Source organism: Hypanus sabinus, unplaced genomic scaffold (assembly GCF_030144855.1).
Source record: "Hypanus sabinus isolate sHypSab1 unplaced genomic scaffold, sHypSab1.hap1 H_4, whole genome shotgun sequence".
Classification (NCBI taxonomy): domain Eukaryota; kingdom Metazoa; phylum Chordata; class Chondrichthyes; order Myliobatiformes; family Dasyatidae; genus Hypanus; species Hypanus sabinus.
In genome coordinates, this window is record NW_026779045.1 from 981537 (window position 1) to 1002997 (window position 21461).

Below are 21461 nucleotides of genomic sequence, written 5' to 3' on the forward strand. Positions count from 1 at the left end.
TGTCGCCTGCCCACAATGCTCAACAGAACATTAAAAAATAGAACATGCTAAGCAAGGAACAAGAGCAACAAATGAAATCCTGTACTCCCCACCTTCCCATCCATGCATGTACCGCAGAGCAGACCATCTGCTTCGGCCTCGACCCAGGCTCTGGCTAGTCAGGCCCTGACTGGCCATCTTCTTGTGAGAGCATCACAGAAACCCCCTCCACTTACTGCCACTCAGCACATCCTCTACATATTCCCTCTCAGTGGGAAGAAGATACAAAAGATTGTAAACATCTACCACCAGGCTTGAGGACCACCTCTATCCTGCCGGTGCAGGAGGTCCCTGAGTACGTTAAGATGGGCTTCACATATGGTGTTGTAGCAGTTAGTGTAATGCTTTACAGTGCCAGCAATTGGGGTTCAATTCCTGCCATAGTCTGTAAGGAATCTGGTCATTTTCCCCGTGACCCTTTGGGTTTCCTCCCACATTCCAAAGACATAGAAAACCTACAGCACAATACAGGCTCTTCAGCCCACAAAACTGTGCTGAACATGTCCTTACCTTAGAACTGCCTAGGCTTACCTATAGCCCTCTATTTTTCTAAGCTCCATGTACCCACCCAGGAGTCTCTTAAAAGACCCTATTGTTTCCACCTCCACCATCGTTGCCAGCAGCCCACTCCACACACTCCCCACTCTGCGAAAAAAAAACAAACAAAAAAACTTAACCCTGACATCTCCTCTGTACCGACTTCCAAGCACCTTAAAACGATTCCCTCTTGGGCTAGCCATTTCAGCCCTGGGAAAAAGCCTCTGACTATCCACACGATCAATGCCTCTCGTCATCTTATACACCTCTATCAGATCACCTCTCATCCTCCATTGCTCCAAGGAGAAAAGTCCGAGTTCACTCAACCTATTCTCATGAGCACGCTCCCCAATCCAGGCAACATCCTTGTAAATCTCCTCTGCACCCTTTCTATGGTTTCCACATCCTTCCTGTAGTGAGGTGACCAGAATTGAGCACAGTACTCCAATCAGGGTCTGACCAGGGTCCTATATAGCTGCAACATTACCTCTTGGCTCTTAAACTCAAGCTCACGATTGACGAAGGCCAATGCACCATATGCTTTCTTAACCACAGAGTCAACCTGCACAGCAGCTTTGAGTGTCCTATAGACTCGGTCCCCAAGATCCTTCTGATCCTCCACACTGCCAAGAGTCTTGCCATTAATACTATATTCTGCCATCATATTTGACCTACCAAAATGAACCACCTCACACTTATCTGAGTTGAATTCCATCTCCCACTTCTCAGCCCAGTTTTGATCCTATCAATGCCCCGCTGTAACCTCTGACAGCCCTTTCTTGAACAAGAAACAACTTCCGCAACCCTCCAATCCTCTGGAGCCTCTCCCGTCCTCATTAATCATGCAAAGATCATTGCCAGAGGCTCAGCAATCTCCTCAATTGCTTTTCACAGTAGTCTGGGGTACATCCCATCCAGTCCCGGTGACTTATCCAACTTGATGCTTTCCAAAAGCTCCAGCACATCCACTTTCTTAATATCTACATTCACAAGTTTTTCAGTCCACTGCAAGTCATCCCTACAATCACCAAGATGCTTTTTCATAGTGAATACTGAAGCAAAGTACTCATTAAGTATCTCTGCCTTCTCTTCCGATTGTCGACAATTGATTGGTCCTATTCCCTCATGTCTTATCCCCTTGCTCTTCACATACTTGTAAGAATGCCCTGGGGTTTTCCTTAATCCTGTCTGCCAAGGCCTTCTCATGGCCCCTTCTGGCTCTCCTAATTTCATTCCTCAGCTCCTTCCTGCTAGCCTTATAATCTTCTAGACCTCCATCATTACCTAGTTTTTTGAACCTTTTGTAAGCTCTTTTCTTCTCTTCTTGACTAGGTTTACAACAGCCTTTGTACACCATGGTTCCTGTACCCTACCATCCTTTCCCTGTCTCATTGGAATGTATCTATGCAGAACCCCACACAAATATCCCCTGAACATTTGCCACATTTCTTCCATATGTTTCCCTGAGAACATCTATTTCCAATTTATGCTTCCAAGTTCCTGCCTAATAGCCTCATATTTCCTCATACTCCAATTAAGCATTTCCCTAACTTGTCTGTTCCAATCCCTCTCCAATGCTATGGTAAAGGAGATAGAATTGTGATCACTATCTCCAAAATGCTCTCCCACTGAGAGACCTGACACCTGACCAGGTTCATTTCCCAATACCAGATCAGGTACAGCCTCTCCTCTTGTAGGTTTATCTACATATTGTGTCAAGAAACCTTCCTGAACACACCTAACAATTCCACCCCATCTATACCTCTCACTCTAGGGAGATGCCAATCAATATTTGGGAAATTAAAATCTCCTACCACAACAACCCTGTCATTATTACACCTTTCCAGATTCTGTCTCCCCATCTGCTCCTCGATGTCCCTGTTACTATTGGGTGGTCTATAAAAAAACACCCAGCAGAGTTATTGACCCCTTCCTGTTCCTAACTTCCACCCACAGACAACCTCTATAGACAACCTCTCCATGACTTCCTCCTTTTCTGCAGCTGTGACGCTATCTCTGATCAACAGTACCATGCCCTCACCTCTTTCGCCTCCCTCCCTGTTCTTTCTGAAACATCTAAGGCCTGGTTAGGGTTAGTAAATTGTGAGCATGCTATGCTCGCCGGCTGCCCCCAGCACACCCTCGCACCGTGTTAGTCGTTAACACAAAGGATGCATTTCACTGTATGTTTCGTTGTAAAAGTGACATACAAAATTATTATGTTTTATCTTCACCTTCTACTTGGTTCTGACCTTGCACCTTACCACACTTTCCCTGTCACTGCGATACTTCATCCTGCATTCTGTTATTGACTTTCTTTGTTCTGCCTCGAGGTCATTTCAGTGCAATAATACTGATGGATGGAATGCAAGGCAAAGGTTTTCTGTTCCTCTGTACAAGAACAAACTTAAGGTCGCTTGTTGTACGAAAGCATGCATTGTCAAGGGTGTTGTGCCAGACAGAAACATAGAAAATTTACAGCACAATACAGGCCCTCGGCCCACAAAGCTGTGCCGAACATGTCCCTACCTTAGAAATTACTAGGGTTACCCATAGCCCTCTATTTTTCTAAGCTCCATGTACCTATCTAAAAGTCTCTTAAAAGACCCTATTGTATCCGCCTCCACCACAGTTGCCGGCAGCCCATTCCACACACTCACCACTCCCTGAGTAAAAAACATTCCCCTGACATCTCCTCTGTACCTACTCCCCAGCACCTTAAACCTGTGTCCTCTTGTGGCAGCCATTTCAGCCCTGGGGAAAAAGCCTCTGACTATCCACACGATCAATGCCTCTCATCATCTCAATGCCAGTCAGCAATCAAAGGCCTCTGTGAGGTGACTTATCTTGTCTGTCAAACGGCAGCGGGCTGGGATCTGAACGGAGATCGGCGGAATGGGCGCCACATTAGCCGCGGGGCGCTGGAGTTCAGAGTTCAATCCGCCTCTGTCTGTAATGACAAACAGGAGGAATTCTGCAGATGCTGGAAATCCAGAGCAACACACACACAACGCTGGAGGAGCTCGGCAGTCAGGCAGCGTCTATAGAAATGAATAAGCCCCTGACTTTCTGGGCTGAGACCGCTCTTCAGGACTGGAAAGGAAGTTGGGGGGGGGGGAACGCCAGAATAAAAAGGTGGGGGGTGGGGAAGGAGGATAGGTGAAGCCAGGTGGTGAGGTAAAGGGCTGGAGAAGGTAGATGAGGAGAGTGGGACCCCCGGGGAAGTGATAGGCAGGTGAGAAGAGGTAGGGAGAGGGAAATTTGTTTACTGGAGGGAGAAATCGATGTTCATGCCATCAGGTTGGAGGCTACCCAGGTGGAATATAAGGTGCTGTCCCTCCATCCGAAGGGTGGCCTCATCGTGGCACAAGACCGACAGGTCAGGGCGCGAATGGGCATCGGAATTGAAACGTTTGGTCACTGGAGTGACCGCTTGTGGCGGATGGAGCGGAGGTGCTCGGCGAAGCTGGTCCGCGTCGAGTTTGTACGTTCTCCCCCCTGACTGCGTGGGTTTCCTCCCACAGTCCAAAGACGAACTGGCTGGTGCGTTAATTGGCGTTTCCTGTGGTGAGGCTGGAGTTCAGTCGGGGGCCACTGGGCTGTGCGGCGGGAAGGGCCGGATCCTCGCTGTATCTCTAAATAAATACAGCGAGCAGCAGAAGGCACAGAAACGTGTCGGACAATTAGTTAAGCCTGGACATTAACGAAGCCACAATAACCACAGCAGCAGCCGTTGTACTGCGCAGCCTGAGTCACAAAGGACGTTTCACACTTCACAATGCCGCCTCTTTCAGGGCAGGGGTTCAGCTCATTAAGCGTGGAGAAGAGCGCAGTTAAACCGTCTGACAGTCCGACAATGGGCGGGTGGATGGCTGAGGAGGGGAGTGGGCGGGCAGATGTTCAAATCTGGGTGTCCCGCTGACTTGACCCTCTCTGGCCAGCACCGAGTCAGTCAAAGCGATCTCTCTCTGCCCCTGGACGGAGGGTGGGACGCGGCTGAAGAGTCAATATTTGAATGCAGTTCTGGTTTCTCACAGGGAAAGGAATTTTAATCATGGACTCCTAGGATTGAACTTCAGTGGCGTGGGACCTGTACTGAATCTATTCGGATTTGCGACCTCCCCTTCCTCGCCCCTTCCGCCCCCTTCCTCGCCCCTTCCCCCTTCCTTGCCCCTTCCACCCCTTCCTCGCACCTTCCCTCTTTCTTGACCCCCTTCCTTGCCCCACTTCCTCACTCCCTCCCCCTCCTCACTCTCCCCCAAACCCCCGCGCCCTTCCTCCTCACCCTCCTTCACCCCCCCACCTTGCTCGCCCCCCCTGCCCCCCTTCCTCGATTTTCTTGTGCAGGGGACAGGTGGCTGGGGGAGGGAGGGATGAAGTAAGAAGTTGTAAGGTGATGGGTAAAGGGCTGAAGAAGGAGAAATGTTAATGGAGAGAAGAGCGGGCCGTGGGAGAGACGGAGGGGGGGGGGGGGGGTGGGGACCAGAGGAGAAGGGCTGAGAGAGCAACTGTAGTGGGGAACGGAGAGAGAGATGGAGGAAGAGGAAGTCTTAGAAATCGATATTCACAGACAGGATGTGTGCCTAGTTAGACACTTCCGTTGTAACTATGACAACCCCAAACCTCAAAGTGAAACAGTGATGTGGTAGAATGTAGGGCTCAGTATAACCGAGTCCTTCGGCCCACAACGTCTGCCTTGAACACGATTATGAACTGAACTAGATCTCTTCTGCCTGCAGATCATACGTACTTCTCCATTGCTTGAATACTCCAGACTGTCTTAATTACACTTCCTCTGGCAGCCTGCTCCAAGCACCAGAGCTCAACAGATCCCAGATCTCTGATTTCACTCCTACAGCACAAAGGAGACCGTATGGCCCTTTGGGTCCATTCTAGCTCCCATGGGAGCATTCCTGTGAATCCGAGACTTGGTGACATCATCAAAGAGACAGGGATGACCCACCCACAGTGTTCCCACTGCCTGGGATTCCCGTTGGTCAGCTCATCCCAGGACAGAATCTGTAAAATTCAGCTGGTGGGTCTCGGCCTGAAATGTCCTCTGATTATTCCTCACCAAAGATATTGTCTGACCGGCTGAGATCCCCCGGCATTTTGTGGGTGTTGCTCAGTTCCGCATCCTTTCTGTTTCACTGACCTCCCCCACCCACCTACCTCCATCTTGGGTTGTTCTTGTTTCACTGAACCCCTCCCTCCCCACCTCCATCTTGGGTTGTTTCACAAAGGGAAATGCCAGGTGGGTGGCACCTCGCCTCAGCACAATGGTAGGGTTCAACCTGTGATTGGCCATCATTACTTATTTATTGAGACGCAGCACAAACCAGGCCCTTCCGGCCCTTCGAACCACGTCGCCTAGCAACCCCTGATTGACCCTAGCCTAATCACGGGACAATCTACAATTATCCTATTAACTGGTAGGTCTTTGAACTGCGGGAGGAAACTGGAGCACCCAGATAAACCAGCGGGGAGGAAGCATAGAGAGTCTCTACAGATCACGATGGAATTGAACTCTGAACTCTGACCCCTGAACTCAAATGGCATTGGACTAACTGCTATGCCCCATTAGGCTTGGTTAAGTTTGTCTCTGTTGAATCAGATTTGTTATCATTCTCTCATCTGCAGTGAAATTGGTCATTCTGATCACCAGTAAACGCATCAAATTGCGATAAATTACAAAATAGTGCACGAAAAGTAATAACGAGGGAGTGGTTATGGTTCATGGACCATTGAGAAATCTGATGGTGGAGGGGAAGAAGCTGTTCCTTAAGTGTTGAGTGTGTGTCCTCAGCCTCCTGTGCCTCCTCCCTGATGGTAGTAATGAGAAGTTGGCTCATCCTGGGTGGTGATGGTTCTTATTGATGGATGGTGCCTTCTTGAGGCATCTGTTTGTGAAGATGTTCTTGCTGGTGGGGAGGGTTGTGCCCAAGATAGGTGTCCAGATAGGTCAAGTTTATTGTTGTTTAACTATATATCAGACAAGATAACACTTCTCCAGTCCAGGACGTAAAGCTCAGTAGCTGACAAATCACAAGTATAACACAAAAACTTAGGAAAGTAAGAATTAAATCTACAAGCGAAATAAGCATAGATAAACCAAGTAATGTGCATGAATTAAATATTGTAGGATACAGTACAAATTATCTGGTGACACTTTGAATGCAATGGGGCGGGGAGTTCAGGAGCCTAATGGCCTGAGGGAAGAAGCTGTTTTCCATCCTGACCGTTCTCGTCTTTATGCACCGGAGTCTCCTGCCTGATGGGAGGACGTCGAAGAGGATGCTGGATGGGTGGGAGGGATCCTGGATAATACTAAGGGTATGCAGCGCTCCTGATAAGTAACCTCGATGGATGGTAGGGAGACCCCTATGATGCTCTCAGCCATTCTCACAGTCCTTTGTAAGGTCTTCTGGCCTGATGGTTGCTGCTTCCATACCAGATGGAGATGCAGCTTAAAGCTGACCATGATGGTTACTGCTCAAGCTCACATGTTACCAAAGCTGCTCCCGAGATGCCAGCCCCAGTACTTAAGGGGGAGTGAGGTGAGCCCTTTCCCCTTGGACCGACGGGTTTCTCCCGTGGCCCCCCCCCCCAACCCAGCGGGAGGTTACAAAGCACTAAGGGCAATGGTCTTTCCCTCCCGGCGCTCCCCTCCCACACTTGCCATGGTGTCCTAGCACTGGTGACCGGGGTTTGATTTCGGCTGCTCGCCCTGTGACCGAGGGTTCCCTCCCTCATTCCAAAGGTGTATGGTTCAGGGGCTGTGCAGTAGTGTGGCAGTTAGCGTAATGCCAACGGCCCAGGTTCAATTCCTCGACCGCATGGAAGGAGTTCGTACGTTCTCCCCATGACCGCGTGGGTTTCCCCCGTGCACGCGCGGTCTGGTCCAGCAGTCCAAAGACGTTCGGGTTAGGGGCAGCACGGTGGCTGTTACAGTATCAGTGATCGGATAACTGTGGGAAATTGCCTGAAATGAGCTTGTACCACGTGAATTTCCCCTGGCCGGTCTGGTCCCGCAGTCCAAAGATGTTCGGGTTAGGGCTCCCAAGTTGAGGGCATCCTACGTTGGTGCTGGAAGCGGGGCAACACTTGCGGGCTGCCCCCGGCACGTTGTGAGCAAGGACACAGACGATGCATCTCACCCTGTTTTATTATACTTGTGACAAATGAAGCTACTCTTCAGTGGGTTAACTGGTCATGGGTGTAATTGGACGGCAGAGGCTCGCTGGGCAGAGGGGCTTGCTGTTATTATAAAAATCAATAAAATAGAAACGTTGGGGTTTTGGTAGGGCTCTTGGTAACTGGAGGAACCAGATGGGGATGAGCATTCCAGTGTATTTTGTTTGGCCGGCTCACCTTAGTGTAGATTGCTTTCTAACACTCGTATGTTTTGGTCCTGTATAAAGTTAAATAATTTTTGGAGAGATGTTTTTAGAACATTATCGCAAGTCATAGGTTTGGACCTATAACCTAATTCACTTACGGCAATCTTTGGGATCACTCCAAAGGAAGCAGGAAATGTTCCTGCTTCTGCTCATCGTACAATAGCGTTTTCAGCTTTATTGGCTAGGAGAGCTATTCTATTGTATTGGAAAGATCCCACTCCACCCACTAGTTTGTTCTGGCTCTCCTCCATTATATCATGTCTGAGCTTGGAGAAAATTAGAATCGGACGTTTGATACATCTTTTAAATTGGAGCAAATCTGGTGACTTTTCATTCAATATTTTCATATGATTTAAATTTTCTTCTTCTTTTACTTTTTTAGGTAATCTTTTTTTTTCCATCTCCGTGAAGTTTCAGATTTGACCAGAAGGATTTTTCCAATTTTTTTGTAATTATATCCTCAAATGGACTGCCCAGTCTTCTTTTTTTTTGTTTTAGGTTAGCTTAGTGGGTTTTTTTTCTTCACGTAATAGAAATTTTGAGTTTTTTATGAATTGTTAAGAGGAGTTGTGGTTCCTTTTATTTAGTAGCTCAATATTGTACTGTACATGATTTTGACAGTGTACACTCCTTTCTTTGTATTCTTATTGAAATATGCATTTGATATAACTTCTCTGATTTGTATTTATCCTTATTTTTTTAAATCAACAAAAAAAGATTGAAAATGAAATGAGATTGCCTTCTAACAGTTCTTCTTTCCTTCTTTACCAGACGTATATCTTCACGGATGGTGATGATGAGGAGCTGAAGACCAGGACAGGTGTGACTAACTCTTTACTTGATAGGTGATTAGTGTCTGAGCTGGTTAGATTGGTTCATTATTGTCAAGTAATCTTAGTAAACTACAGAAAGCATCCTACCTGGATCCATTACAACTTGGTATGTCAACAGCTCTGTATGTGGCCTCCTCCCCCCTCACCAGGCCTCATCGATCACCCGCCAGCCTGTCCTCCTTCCCCTCCTCCCACCACCTTATTCTCGCTCCTTTTCCCTTCCTTTCCAGCCCTGATGAAGAGACTCTGCCCGAAACATTCACTGTTTATTCCACTCTGTAGGTGCTGCCAGACTTGCTGAGTTTTGTGTTGTGCTCTGGATTTCCAGCATCTGCAGGATCCCTTGTGTTTAAGAAGTTGCAGGGAGTTGCGGACACAGCTCAGCACCTCAGGGAAACCAGCCCCCACCGCTCTTCATGGACTCTGTCTACACTTCCCACTGCCTCAGTGAAACAGTGAATCAAAGACCTCCCCCAACCCAGAAATTCTCTCTTCACCCCCTCCCATCTGGCATAAGATTAAAAAAAGCCTGAAAGCACATCCCACCAGCGTCTAACCTGCAGTTATAAGAATATTAAATTGTTCCCTTGTGTGATATATATATATTTATTTATTTAGCAATCCTGCGCGGAATCAGCCCTTCCGGCCTTTCAAGTCACGCCGCACCAGCAACCCCGATTAACCCTCACCTAATCACGGGGCAATTTACAATGCCCAGTTACCCCTCCTGGCACATCCTCGGCCTGTGGCAGGAAACCAGAGCACCTGGGAAAGCCCACGCATTCCACGGCGAGGTCTGACAGGACGGTGCCAGAATTGAACTCTGAACTCCGGAAGATCCCGAGCTGTAATCGCTACGCTACCGTGGCCCCCAAGCCCCCTCTACATCGCTGTGATCCTGCACCGTCGCTGTAGCTGTTACACTTTATTCTGCATCCTGTTATTGTTCTACCTCAACACACTGTGTAACGATCTGATCTGTATGAACAATGTACAAGACAATCTCCGTACACAATAATAAACCAATTCCAATTCAAAATGGCACGCTGGTCTTCACTGGGTTTAGGAGTTGGGCAGCTATGTTGCTGTTTATATATAACATCGGTGAGATCCCACTGTGGGTATCGTGCACAGATTTGGTCACCCTAATGTAGCAGCGATGTTATTAAACTGGAAAAAGTGCAGAAAAGATTTGCCTGAACTTGGGGCCTGAGTTACAAGGAGGGTTGTGAGGTTGCCGAGCCTAGGACTTTATTCAATAGACAATAGACAATAAACAATAGGTGCAGAAGTAGACCATTCGGCCCCTCGAGTCTGCACCGCCATTCTGAGATCATGGCTGATCATTCACTATCAATACCCAGTCCCTGCCTTGTCCCCATATCTCTTGATTCCCCTATCCATCAGATATCTATCTAGCTCCTTCTTGAAAGCATCCAGAGAATTGGCCTCCACCGTCTTCCGAGGCAGTGCATTCCAGACCCCCACAACTCTCTGGGAGAAGAAGTTTTTCCTCAACTCTGTTTTAAATAACTGACCTCTTATTCTCAATCCATGCCCTCTGGTACTGGACTCTCCCAACATCTGGAACTTATTTCCTGCCTCAATCCTATCAAATCCTTTAATTATCTTAAACGTTTCAATCAGATCCCCTCTCAATCTCCTCAATTCCAGCGTGTACAAGCCCAATCTCTCCAATCTCTCTGCGTAAGACAGCCCTGCCATCCCAGGAATCAACCTAGTGAATCTACGCTGCACTTCCTCAATTGCCAGAATGTCCTTCCTTAAACCTGGAGACCAAAACTGTACACAATATTCCAGGTGTGGTCTCACCAGGGCCCTGTACAAATGCAAAAGGACATCCTTGCTCTTGTACTCAATTCCCCTTGTAATAAAGGCCAACATTCCATTTGCCCTCTTCACTGCCTGTTGCACTTGCTCATTCACCTTCATTGACTGGTGAACTAGGACTCCTAGGTCTCTTTGCATTTCTCCCTTACCTAACTCTACACCGTTCAGACAATACTCTGCCCTCTTGTTCCTGCTTCCAAAGTGGATAACTTCACATTTATTCACATTGAATGACATCTGCCAAGTATCTGCCCACTCACCCAGCCTATCCAAGTCTCCCTGTATTCTCCTAACGTCCTCTTCGCCTGTCACACTGCCAACCAGTTTAGTATCGTCAGCAAACTTGCTGATATAGTTTTCAATGCCCTCATCTAAATCGCTGACATAAATCGTAAAGAGCTGTGGTCCCAATACAGAGCCCCGTGGTACTCCACTAGTTACCTCCAGCCAGTCCGAGAAACACCCATTCACTGCTACCCTTTGCTTTCTATCTGCCAATCAGTTTTCTATTCATGTTGAAACCCTGCCCCCAATGCCATGAGCTCTGATTTTACTCACCAATCTCCTATGTGGCACCTTATCGAATGCCTTCTGAAAATCTAGGTATACAACATCCACTGGCTTACCCTCGTCTAACATCCTTGTTACACCCTCAAAAAACTCCAACAGATTAGTCAAGCATGATTTGCCCTTGGTAAATCCATGCTGGCTCGGCCTAATCCTATTACTGCCATCAAGATGTGCCACTATTTCGTCCTTAATAATGGACTCAAGCATCTTCCCCACGACTTCTTATAGGGTCATGAGCAGCTTGGACAGGGAGAGGGAGTACACACTGTCTTTCCCAAGGAGGGTGTGCTGAAAGCAAGGGGGAATAGGTTTCACAAGAGACTCTGCAGATGCCGGAAATCTGGAGCAACACATGCAAAATGCTGGAGGAGCTCAGCTGTTCGGGCAGCATCTGTGGAAATGAATAAACAGTCGAAGTTTCAGGCTGAGACCCTTCAGTGGGACTGGCAAAGGTGGGGGTGGGGCAAGGAGCCAAAATATGAACACATATGTAAGGTCAGGGGTGAGAGATTTAAAAGCGACATCAGGGGCAACAGTTCATGCAGAGGGTGCTACGTATTAGGAATGAGCTGCCAGAAATGGTGGTTGAGAGGAACATGTCAGCGACATTTAAGAGGCAACTAGAAAAATATGTGAAGAGGAGAAATTCTGAGGGCCAGGGACTAAATGTGAGCAGAAGGGGCCTGATTGCTGGGCAGTACAGTTGGCACAGACAAGTTGGGCTGAAGGGCCTGTTCTGTGCTCGTTGTCTCTGTGTTTAAGAAATTTCAGTTACCATTCTCTCTTTCTCTCTCTCTGGCCATGTCTTACCTCTAACCTCTCACAGGTCACCGGGTCATCAATACCAATTGCTCTTCTGCCCACAGCCACCAAGCCTTGTCATGCAAGATGGCGGCGGAGTTCGATGTGTTTGTGGCATCACGCCTGAGGTAGGTTACCGGGGCGGTGCGTGGCAGAGGTAACAACGCAGTGTGGGTGAGCAGGGAGCGTCAGGGCTGGGGCAGCGGAGGCAGTGGCTAGTTGTTGCACGCCCTTCATAGAGCCACCGAGCTCCGTAAGGCACAGAAAGATTTCCGTTTCGGGCTCCATATCTACCTCACCAAGGGATAGAGTCTGTACAACACTGCAGGGCAGACAGTTGCAAAGATTCACAGCTCACTCTCAGAGTTAGGGCATCCAAGGAAGGATGGGCTGGTACCGGAGAGGGTTCAGATGAGGTTCATGTATGAGGAACATCTGATGGCTCTAGTCCTGTACTCGCTGGGGTTTTGATGAATGAGGAGGGATCTCATTGAAACCTGTAGAAATGCCTAGAGAGCGAGTAGATGTGGAGAGGATGTTTCATATAATGGGCAAATCTAGGACCAGCAGGCAGAGCCTCATAATAGGGTGAGATCCCTTTAGAAAAGAAAGGAGGAATTTCTTTAGCCAGAGGGTGGTGAATCTGTGGAATTCATTGCCACGGACGGCTGTGGAGGCCAAGTCGTTGCGTGTATTTAAAGCAGAGGTTGATAGGTTCGTGATTTATAAGGGCATCAAAGGTGATGGGGAGAAGGCAGGAGAATGGGTTGAGAGGGAGAATCCCAATGGAGTTCATCAGTCCTGAATCCACTTACTTCCATTCTGTCCAAGGATTGTTTTTCCTTTTACTGAGATACAGTGATAAGCATTGTATTCTTGCAGTCCATACAGACCATTCTCTATGTGCTCTCACACACACTCCACCACTCTCTGGCACACTCCACACTATTTGCACAGTTGCCGACCTCACCCCTCACCCCTCCACAAACGGCCAGCCTCCCATTGATTTCCCCTTCCCCATCGGAACCAGCGTCCGCACTCTGGCTTCACCGGGGGCCTTTGCTCCGAGCAGCTCATTGGACCCTCTGTCTGGGTGAGGGAGAGTCACACCTAGGCCTTTCTCCCTGAGCCTGACTTCCTCCCCACACACCCTCTCACCACTCTGAAGTCCACCGTCCAGGCTCTGAGTGACCGCTGATGTTGGCAGCCCACTCTTCAAAAGCCAAAGCTCAAAGTAAACATTACCAAAGTACACACACGTCACCATACGCTACCCCGAGATTCATTTTCTTGCAGGTATCCACAGCAAATGCAAGAAAAACAACACGATCGATGAAAGGCCGCAGCCGACAGGGCAGACAAACAATGATTTCATTGAATTGACAAGATCTCATTGAAATAGTGGGACAGAACTGAGGGGCTGAGTGGCCAGTTCCCACTCCGTTTCCTCTCATGCACTTGTGAGTGGTAATTAGTGGCGTGTAGGTGGATCATTGCTGTATGAAGCGCCATCTAGCGATGGAAGGTAGCAGGTACATGGGGAATGTCAACACCAAAGTTGAGTAAATTAATTATCCAAGTACATATATGTCACCCTGAGATTCATTATCTTGTAGGCATTTACAGTAAACCCAAGAAACATAATCGAATCAATGAAAGGCCACACCCTACAGGATGGACAAACAAGCAATGTGCTAAATAGAACAAAGAAAATAATAATGATTATAATATTAAATATCAAGAACATGAGATGAAGAACCCTTGAAAGGGAGGCCATTGGTTGTGGGAACAGTTCAGTGTTGAGGCAAGTGAAGATATTCACTGTGGTTCGGGCGCACGATAGTTGATGGGTTGTAACTGTCCCTGAATCTGCTGGTATGGGCCCTGAGGCTCCTGTATCTCCTTCCTGATTTCAGTGCTCTGTTCAGTGGTGCGGAAGGCTTACCCCTGCCCCTCTTCTCTCTGCCCCTCTCTCCAGGTGGTTCTGCCACGTCGACGACGATAACTATGTCAACGTCCGCGCTCTGCTCGAGCTCCTGTCCAGCTTCCCCCCGACGCAGGACGTCTACGTGGGAAAGCCCAGCCTGGACCGGCCAATTGAGGCATCTGAGAAGCTGCCCAACAATAAAACGGTGAGCGGCTCCAGACTTCCCAGCGACAGGAATCCCGCTGGAATTTAAATTTCACTCGGCGCGGTACGGTGTGTAGCGTTTAGTGCAGTAATTTTATAGCACCAGTGATCACCGATTAGGTTTGATTCCTGCCACGGTCTGTAAAGAGTTTGTAGATCCTCCCTGTGGCTGTGTGGGTTTCTTCCAGGTGCAAAGGAAAGATGTGCCAGGAAGGATTAATTTGTTTCTGGCGTGCTTTGTTGGCAACAGAAGCGTGGCACCCAGCACAATCCTCACCGGCTTGATGTGAGGCTAAAACGCACGTAGCACCTTGACGTACATGTGATAAATAAAGCCAATCTTAAAACAGTTACTAATTGCAGGGAGTGTAAAGAGAAAATTGACAAGGACGTTGCCTGCACTTGAGGACCTGAGTTACAAGAAAAGATTAAGACTTCATTCCCTGGAGCGTAGGAGAATAATGGGAGAGTTATTGAGTCATCAAGCACGACAACACAGAAATCTAGTGTTGTCTGTCTAGTCTGTGCAAAACTGCTGTTCTGCCTAGTCCCATCAAGCCACACCCAGACTACAGCCCTCCATACCTCTCCTCCCAGCCATGTACCTATCCAAACTTGTCTTAAATGTTGCAATCATCCACCACCTCCACTGGCAGCTCGTTGCACTCTCACCACGCTCTGAGTGAGGAAGTTCTCCTTAAGTATTCCCCTTTCAGCCTTACCTCTGACCTCTCATTCTAGTCTCACCCAACCTCATGGAAAAAGCCTACGTGCATTTACCCATCTGGACCCTTCATAGATTTGGCACAAAATGATGATAATGACCGCTCATAATTTCATATACTGCTATCAAATCTCCCCTCATTCTGCTACACTCCGGGGAATAAAGTTGTAACCTATTCAACCTTTCCGTATAACTCAAGTCCTCACACCCAACAGCATCCTTGTAAATCTTCTCTGTACTCTTTCTACCTTCCCTACAGGTAGGTGACCTGAACTGCACACAATACTTCAAATTTGGCATTACTAACATCTTGTACAATTTCATCATGGCATCCCAACTGCTGTACTCAATACTTCGATTTAGGAAGGGCAATAGAAGTATCCAAATCAATGAGGGGTAGAGATGGGGTGAATCCATTAGGGCTTTTTCCCCTCAGGGTGAGTGAGACAAGAGCAAGAGGTCATAGGTTAAGTGTGAAAGGTGAAATATTTAAGGGGAATCTGAGGAAGAGCTTCTGCTCTCAGAGGGTGGATCAAGCTGCCAGAAGAAGTGATGGTTCCTTCTATTGTTTAAGAGAAGTTTGGATGGGCACATGGATGAGGAGCAGTTTGAAGGCTGCAGGTAGATGGGACTAGGCAGAAGACCAGATCATTATGGACTGGATGACTGAAGGGTTTGTTTCTGTGCTGTAGTGTTCTCTGACTCTAAGGAATAGAGTTGAGGAAGTTGTGGACTGGTATGCCATTCCAGCTCCTGGCACATCATCTTCCTGGAACCATAAGACACAGGGAGTGGAATTAGACGGAATGGAGTCCACTCTGCCATTCCATCATGCCTGATTTATTATCCCTCTCAACTCTATTCTCCTGCTTTCTCCCCAAAACCTTTAATACCCTGACTAACCAAGAAACTAGCAACCACTGCCTTGAGTACACTCAATGACTCAGCCTCCACAGCCATTTGTGGCAATGAATTCCACAGATTCACCACCTTCTGGCTGAAGAAATTCCTCCTCATCTATTCTTTGGCTCTGCTTTCCGGTCCCAGACTCCCCCACTATAGGAGACATCCTCTCCACATCCATACTATCTAGGCCTTTCAATATCTGATAGGCTTCAATGAAATTCCCCCTCATTCTTCTAAACTCCAGTGAGTATAGAAACGCTCCTCGAACATTAACATTAACGTTCTTTTCATTCCCAGAATTATTCTCCTGAACCTCCTTTGGACCTTTTCCAAGGCCAGCACATCTTTTCTCAGATGAGGGACCAAAAACAGCTTACAATACTGCAAGCACAGCCTGACCAATGCTTTATAGAGCCTCAGCATTACATCCTTGCTTTCATATTCTCGTCCTCTTGAAATAAATGCTAACATTGCATTTGTCTTCCTCACCACCGACTCAACCTGCAAGTTAACCTTTAGGGAATCCTGCACAAGGACTCCCAAGTCCCCTTTGCACCTCTGACTTTTGAATTTTCTACCTATTTGGAAAACAGTGACCCTACAGGAGCCAAAGCATAAAGCCCCGACTTCAGCCAACATACACTAGCTCTCCGGGTCATTGACGCACGCAATAGGTGTGTGCTCCTCTTGGAGGATCGAGGTAGAGTGAAAAACTTAATTCTGCATCATGGCTTGGTGTCGTCAGCGGCTCTGCACGTGACCGTAACACACAGCGTCCCCATCACGACATCCCCTTCCACCTGTTTCTGTACCGTACGATGGGGTGGGTATGTTGAAGTGTTTGCATCAGTGGGAGAATTGTGAAGGAGGCTACGTTTTTCCAAGCTGAGAAACTAGGCATTTGAAACTGAGCGGCGTAGAAATTTCTTCTCGCAGTGAATGGTGACTCTCTGGAGTTTTATACCCTGGAGTGTCATGGAGGCCGAATCCTCTAAAGAGAGGTAGATAATTGTTGTTGCATTATGTATTTATTTAGAGATACTGCCCAGTAATAGACCCTTCTGGCCCAACAAGCCCACGTCACCCAGTTACACTCATGCCACCATTGCCTCATTAGTCCTTGGAATGTGGGCAGAAACTAGACCAACCAGAAAACCCTCCATGTTCATGGGAGAGCGTACAAACTTCTTACAGACAGCGATGGAGTTGAACCCGGGTCACTGGCGCTGTAATACCATTACTGTCACATGCACCCAGATACAGTGATACCATTCACACACATCCCTGCTTTCACTAGTCGAGGCACCGAGTTCGAGTCAGGAGGTTACGTTGCAACTTTACAAAACTGGAGTGTTCAGTACATTTCTGGTTTGCCTCATCAATAGGAAGGACGTTGAGGCTTTGGAGAGGGTGCAGAAGAGATTTACCAGGCCACTGCCTGGTTTGGAGGGCACACGCTATCACAGGAGGCTGGATAAACTTGGATTGTGTTGCCGCAGCATTGGAGGCTGAGGGGAGATCTGAAAGAAGTTTACAAGATTATGAGAATTATAAATAGAGGAGATGGAGAGTATCTGTTTCCCTGGGTTGAAATGTCTAACACCAGGGGGCATGCATTGAAGGTGACAGGGTAGGTTCAAGGGGGATGTGAAGGGTAAGTTTTTTACTCAGAGAGTGGTGGATGTTTGATATGGTAGTGGAGGCTAAAACATCCGAGGCTTTTAAGAGAAGTTTGGATAGAAACATGGATGTGAGGAAGATGGAGGGATACGGACATTTGATTTGCATTTTAGCTGGTTCAGTACAACATTGTGGGCTGAAGGGCCTGTTCCTGTGCTATGCTGTTCTGTGTTCCACATTCGTTTCACAGTGCATCGAGGTAGAACAAAGCACAATCCATGGCAGGTCCACTAGACTCAAAAACAGTTACTTTCCCCAAGCAGCAAGGCTGATCAACACCTCCATCCACTAACCCACCCTCCATACCCTCAACCACCATCATTTCCTGTCAGCGTCACCTTATGTGCAGACACTCCTGGGCCTAGCGTTACTTTATGGACACTATCAGTCAATCAGTGTATATGAGTTTTCCATTTTTTACTGTTTTTAAAAATTATTGTTCCTTATCTTATTGTGTTTTTTGTACTCTGATCTGGAGTAACAATTACTTTGGTCTCCTTAACACCAGTGTACAGGAAATGACATTAAACGATTTTCAATCTTGACAATAACATTGCAGAATAAAGTGTACAGCTACAGAGAAAGTGCAGTGCGGGTAAATGATAAGGTGCAAAATCATCAATCAAGGTCGTCTGTGAAACCTCTCTTTGAAATCCAAGCTCTTTATGATGGTGTGTGTCAGAGCCACAGGTTGTCAGTTGTCTCGGAATGTTATCTTGGTTTTCTCAGGTACCGGGACGGTAGTAATCTTCCTAAAGGAGGTGGGATCTGGGAACTGAGGGATAAGGTGATGAGACCTGGGGTTGGTCAGCCATGATCTCATTGAATTAGTGGGACAGAACTGAGGGGCCGAGGGGCCGCTCCACTCTCCTTTCTCTCTCTCGTGTGCCCTGTGTGTTAGTTTGTGATGTGTTGGTGTTGCCATACTTGGATGCAGCTCCATCTAGTGGCGGAAGCACGTAGGTGCAGGTAACAAGGCTATGAGGAAAGAGCAGAGTTCAGGGTAAATTTATTAACAAGGGACAAATATGTCACCATATACAACACAGCATGCCCGCTACTCAGTAACATCAACCCATACATCTCTGGAATGTGGGAGGTAACCCACACAGTCATGGGGAGAATGTACTAACTCCTTATGGACTGCAGCGGGAATTGAACACCGATCGCTGGTACTATAAAACATTTTGCCAGCTGCTGCTCTATCATATTGCCCTGTGGCCCACATGAGCAATGAGGAATATGAGGAGCATGCCAGTGGTCAGTACAACCAAGACACAGTAGCAGGAAGAGAAAGAAAAAGTAAAAGACATCAACAGCTTTCTGCATAATTAACAGGAGGTTTCAGACGTACCGGTGGAAATCAATAAATTGGTACATACATAGAAAAAAACATTGCTTTATTAAATTTATTGGGATGCAATGTAGAATAAGCCCTTCTGGCGCTTTGAACTGCATTGCCCAGCAACCCCTGATTTAACCCTACCCTAATCACATGACAATTTACAATGACAATTTAAGTTACTAACCAGTATGACTTTGAACTGTGGGAGGAAACCAGAGCACCCGGAGGAAACTCATGCATTCCACAGGGAGCACGTACAGAGAACATCGGAATTGGACTCTGACCTCTGATGCCCCGAGCTGTAATAGCGTCGCGCTAAGCATGGTGCTACCTTGTCACCCTGAGCACACTGTCCACACAGATCATTTCATCACATCAAGGGGAAAACAGCACCAGGTTGCGGAATAACTTGTTACAGTAATTGAGAAAGTGCAGAGCAGGCAGACAGGATGTCAGGATCAGGGCAAGGTTAATGGTGAGGTGAGGTTATGAGGAGAGATCAGAGAAGAGGGGTCTGTTTTCCCTGGGGATCAGAGAAGAGGGGTCTGTATTCCCTGGGGATCAGAGATGAGTGGTCAGTTTTCCCAGGGGATCAGAGAAAAGGGGTCTGTTTTCCCTGGGGATCAGAGAAGTGGGGTCTGAATTCCCTGGGGATCAGAGATGAGTGGTCTGTTTTCCCTGGGGATCAGAGAAGAGGGGTCTGTTTTCCCTGGGGATCAGAGAAGAGGGGTCTGTTTTCCCTGGGGATCAGAGAAGAGGGGTCTGTTTTCCCTGGGGATCAGAGAAAAGGGGTCTGTTTTCCCTGGGGATCAGAGAAGAGGGGTCTGTTTTCCCTGGGGATCAGAGATGTGGGGTCTGTTTTCCCTGGGGATCTGAGAAGAGGATCTGTTTTCCCTGGGGATCAGAGAAGAGGGGTCTGTTTTCCCTGGGGGTCAAAGATGTGGGGTCTGTTTTCCCTGGGGATCAGAGAAGAGGGGTCTCTTTTCCCTGGGGATCAGAAGAGGGGTCTCTTTTCCCTGGGGATCAGAGAAGAGGGGTTTATTTTCCCTGGGGATCAGAGAAGAGGGGTTTATTTTCCCTGGGGATCAGAGATGTGGGCTCTGTTTTCCCTGGGGATCAGAGATGTGGGGTCTGTTTTCCCTGGGGATCAGAGAAGAGGGGTCTGTTTTCCCTGGGGATCAGAGATGTGAGGTCTGTTTTCCCTGGGGATCAGAGATGTGGGGTCTGTTTTCCCTGGGGATCAGAGAAGAGGGGTCTGTTTTCCTTGGGGATCAGAGACGAGGATCTGTTTTCTCTGGGATCAGAGATGTGGAGTCTGTTTTCCCTGGGGATCAGAGATGTGGGGTCTGTTTTCCCTGGGGATCAGAGAAGAGGATCTGTTTTCCCTGGGGATCAGAGAAGAGGGGTCTGTTTTCCCTGGGGATCAGAGATGTGGGGTCTGTTTTCCCTGGGGATCAGAGAAGAGGATCTGTTTTCCCTGGGGATCAGAGAAGAGGGGTCTGTTTTCCCTGGGGGTCAAAGATGTGGGGTCTGTTTTCCATGGGGATCAGAGAAGAGGGGGGATCAGAGAAGAGGGGTCTCTTTTCCCTGGGGATCAGAGAAGAGGGGTTTATTTTCCCTGGGGATCAGAGAAGAGGGGTTTATTTTCCCTGGGGATCAGAGAAGAGGGGTCTGTTTTCCCTGGGAATCAGAGAAAAGGATCTGTTTTCCCTGGGGATCAGAGATGTGGGGTCTGTTTTCCCTGGGGATCAGAGATGTGGGGTCTGTTTTCCCTGGGGATCAGAGAAGAGGGGTCTGTTTTCCCTGGGGATCAGAGATGTGGGGTCTGTTTTCCCTGGGGATCAGAGATGTGGGGTCTGTTTTCCCTGGGGATCAGAGAAGAGGGGTCTGTTTTCCCTGGGGATCAGAGATGTGGGGTCTGTTTTCCCTGGGGATCTGAGAAGAGGATCTGTTTTCCCTGGGGATCAGAGAAGAGGGGTCTGTTTTCCCTGGGGGTCAAAGATGTGGGGTCTGTTTTCCCTGGGGATCAGAGAAGAGGGGTCTCTTTTCCCTGGGGATCAGAGAAGAGGGGTCCCTTTTCCCTGGGGATCAGAGAAGAGGGGTTTATTTTCCCTGGGGATCAGAGAAGAGGGGTTTATTTTCCCTGGGGATCAGAGATGTGGGCTCTGTTTTCCCTGGGGATCAGAGATGTGGGGTCTGTTTTCCCTGGGGATCAGAGATGTGGGGTCTGTTTTCCCTGGGGATCAGAGATATGGGGTCTGTTTTCCCTGGGGATCAGAGAAGAGGGGTTTATTTTCCCTGGGGATCAGAGAAGAGGGGTTTATTTTCCCTGGGGATCAGAGATGTGGGGTCTGTTTTCCCTGGGGATCAGAGATGTGGGGTCTGTTTTCCCTGGGGATCAGAGATGTGGGGTCTGTTTTCCCTGGGGATCAGAGATATGGGGTCTGTTTTCCCTGGGGATCAGAGAAGAAGGGTTTATTTTCTCTGGAGCGAGGAGGATAAGAATGTTTGGTCTTGTTTTCACAGAAATCGGTGCACTTTTGGTTTGCCACAGGAGGTGCTGGGTTCTGTATCAGCCGTGGCTTGGCACTGAAGATGATGCCCTGGGCCAGGTAGGTGTTTGCCATCTCCGGAGGACTTGACG

The 21461-nt window shown here is 48.1% G+C and overlaps 1 protein-coding gene across 1 annotated transcript in view; it reads left to right on the forward strand.

Moving 5' to 3' along the window:
* Positions 1 to 21461, forward strand: part of LOC132386067 (beta-1,3-N-acetylglucosaminyltransferase lunatic fringe-like) — a 53042-nt gene that overhangs the window by 21885 nt on the left and 9696 nt on the right. The window contains exons 2-5 of the mRNA XM_059958354.1: positions 8748 to 8796; positions 12057 to 12159; positions 14010 to 14163; positions 21344 to 21429. Of these exons, the coding sequence (XP_059814337.1) occupies positions 8748 to 8796; positions 12057 to 12159; positions 14010 to 14163; positions 21344 to 21429 (392 nt within the window). The remainder of the gene's footprint in view (positions 1 to 8747; positions 8797 to 12056; positions 12160 to 14009; positions 14164 to 21343; positions 21430 to 21461) is intronic.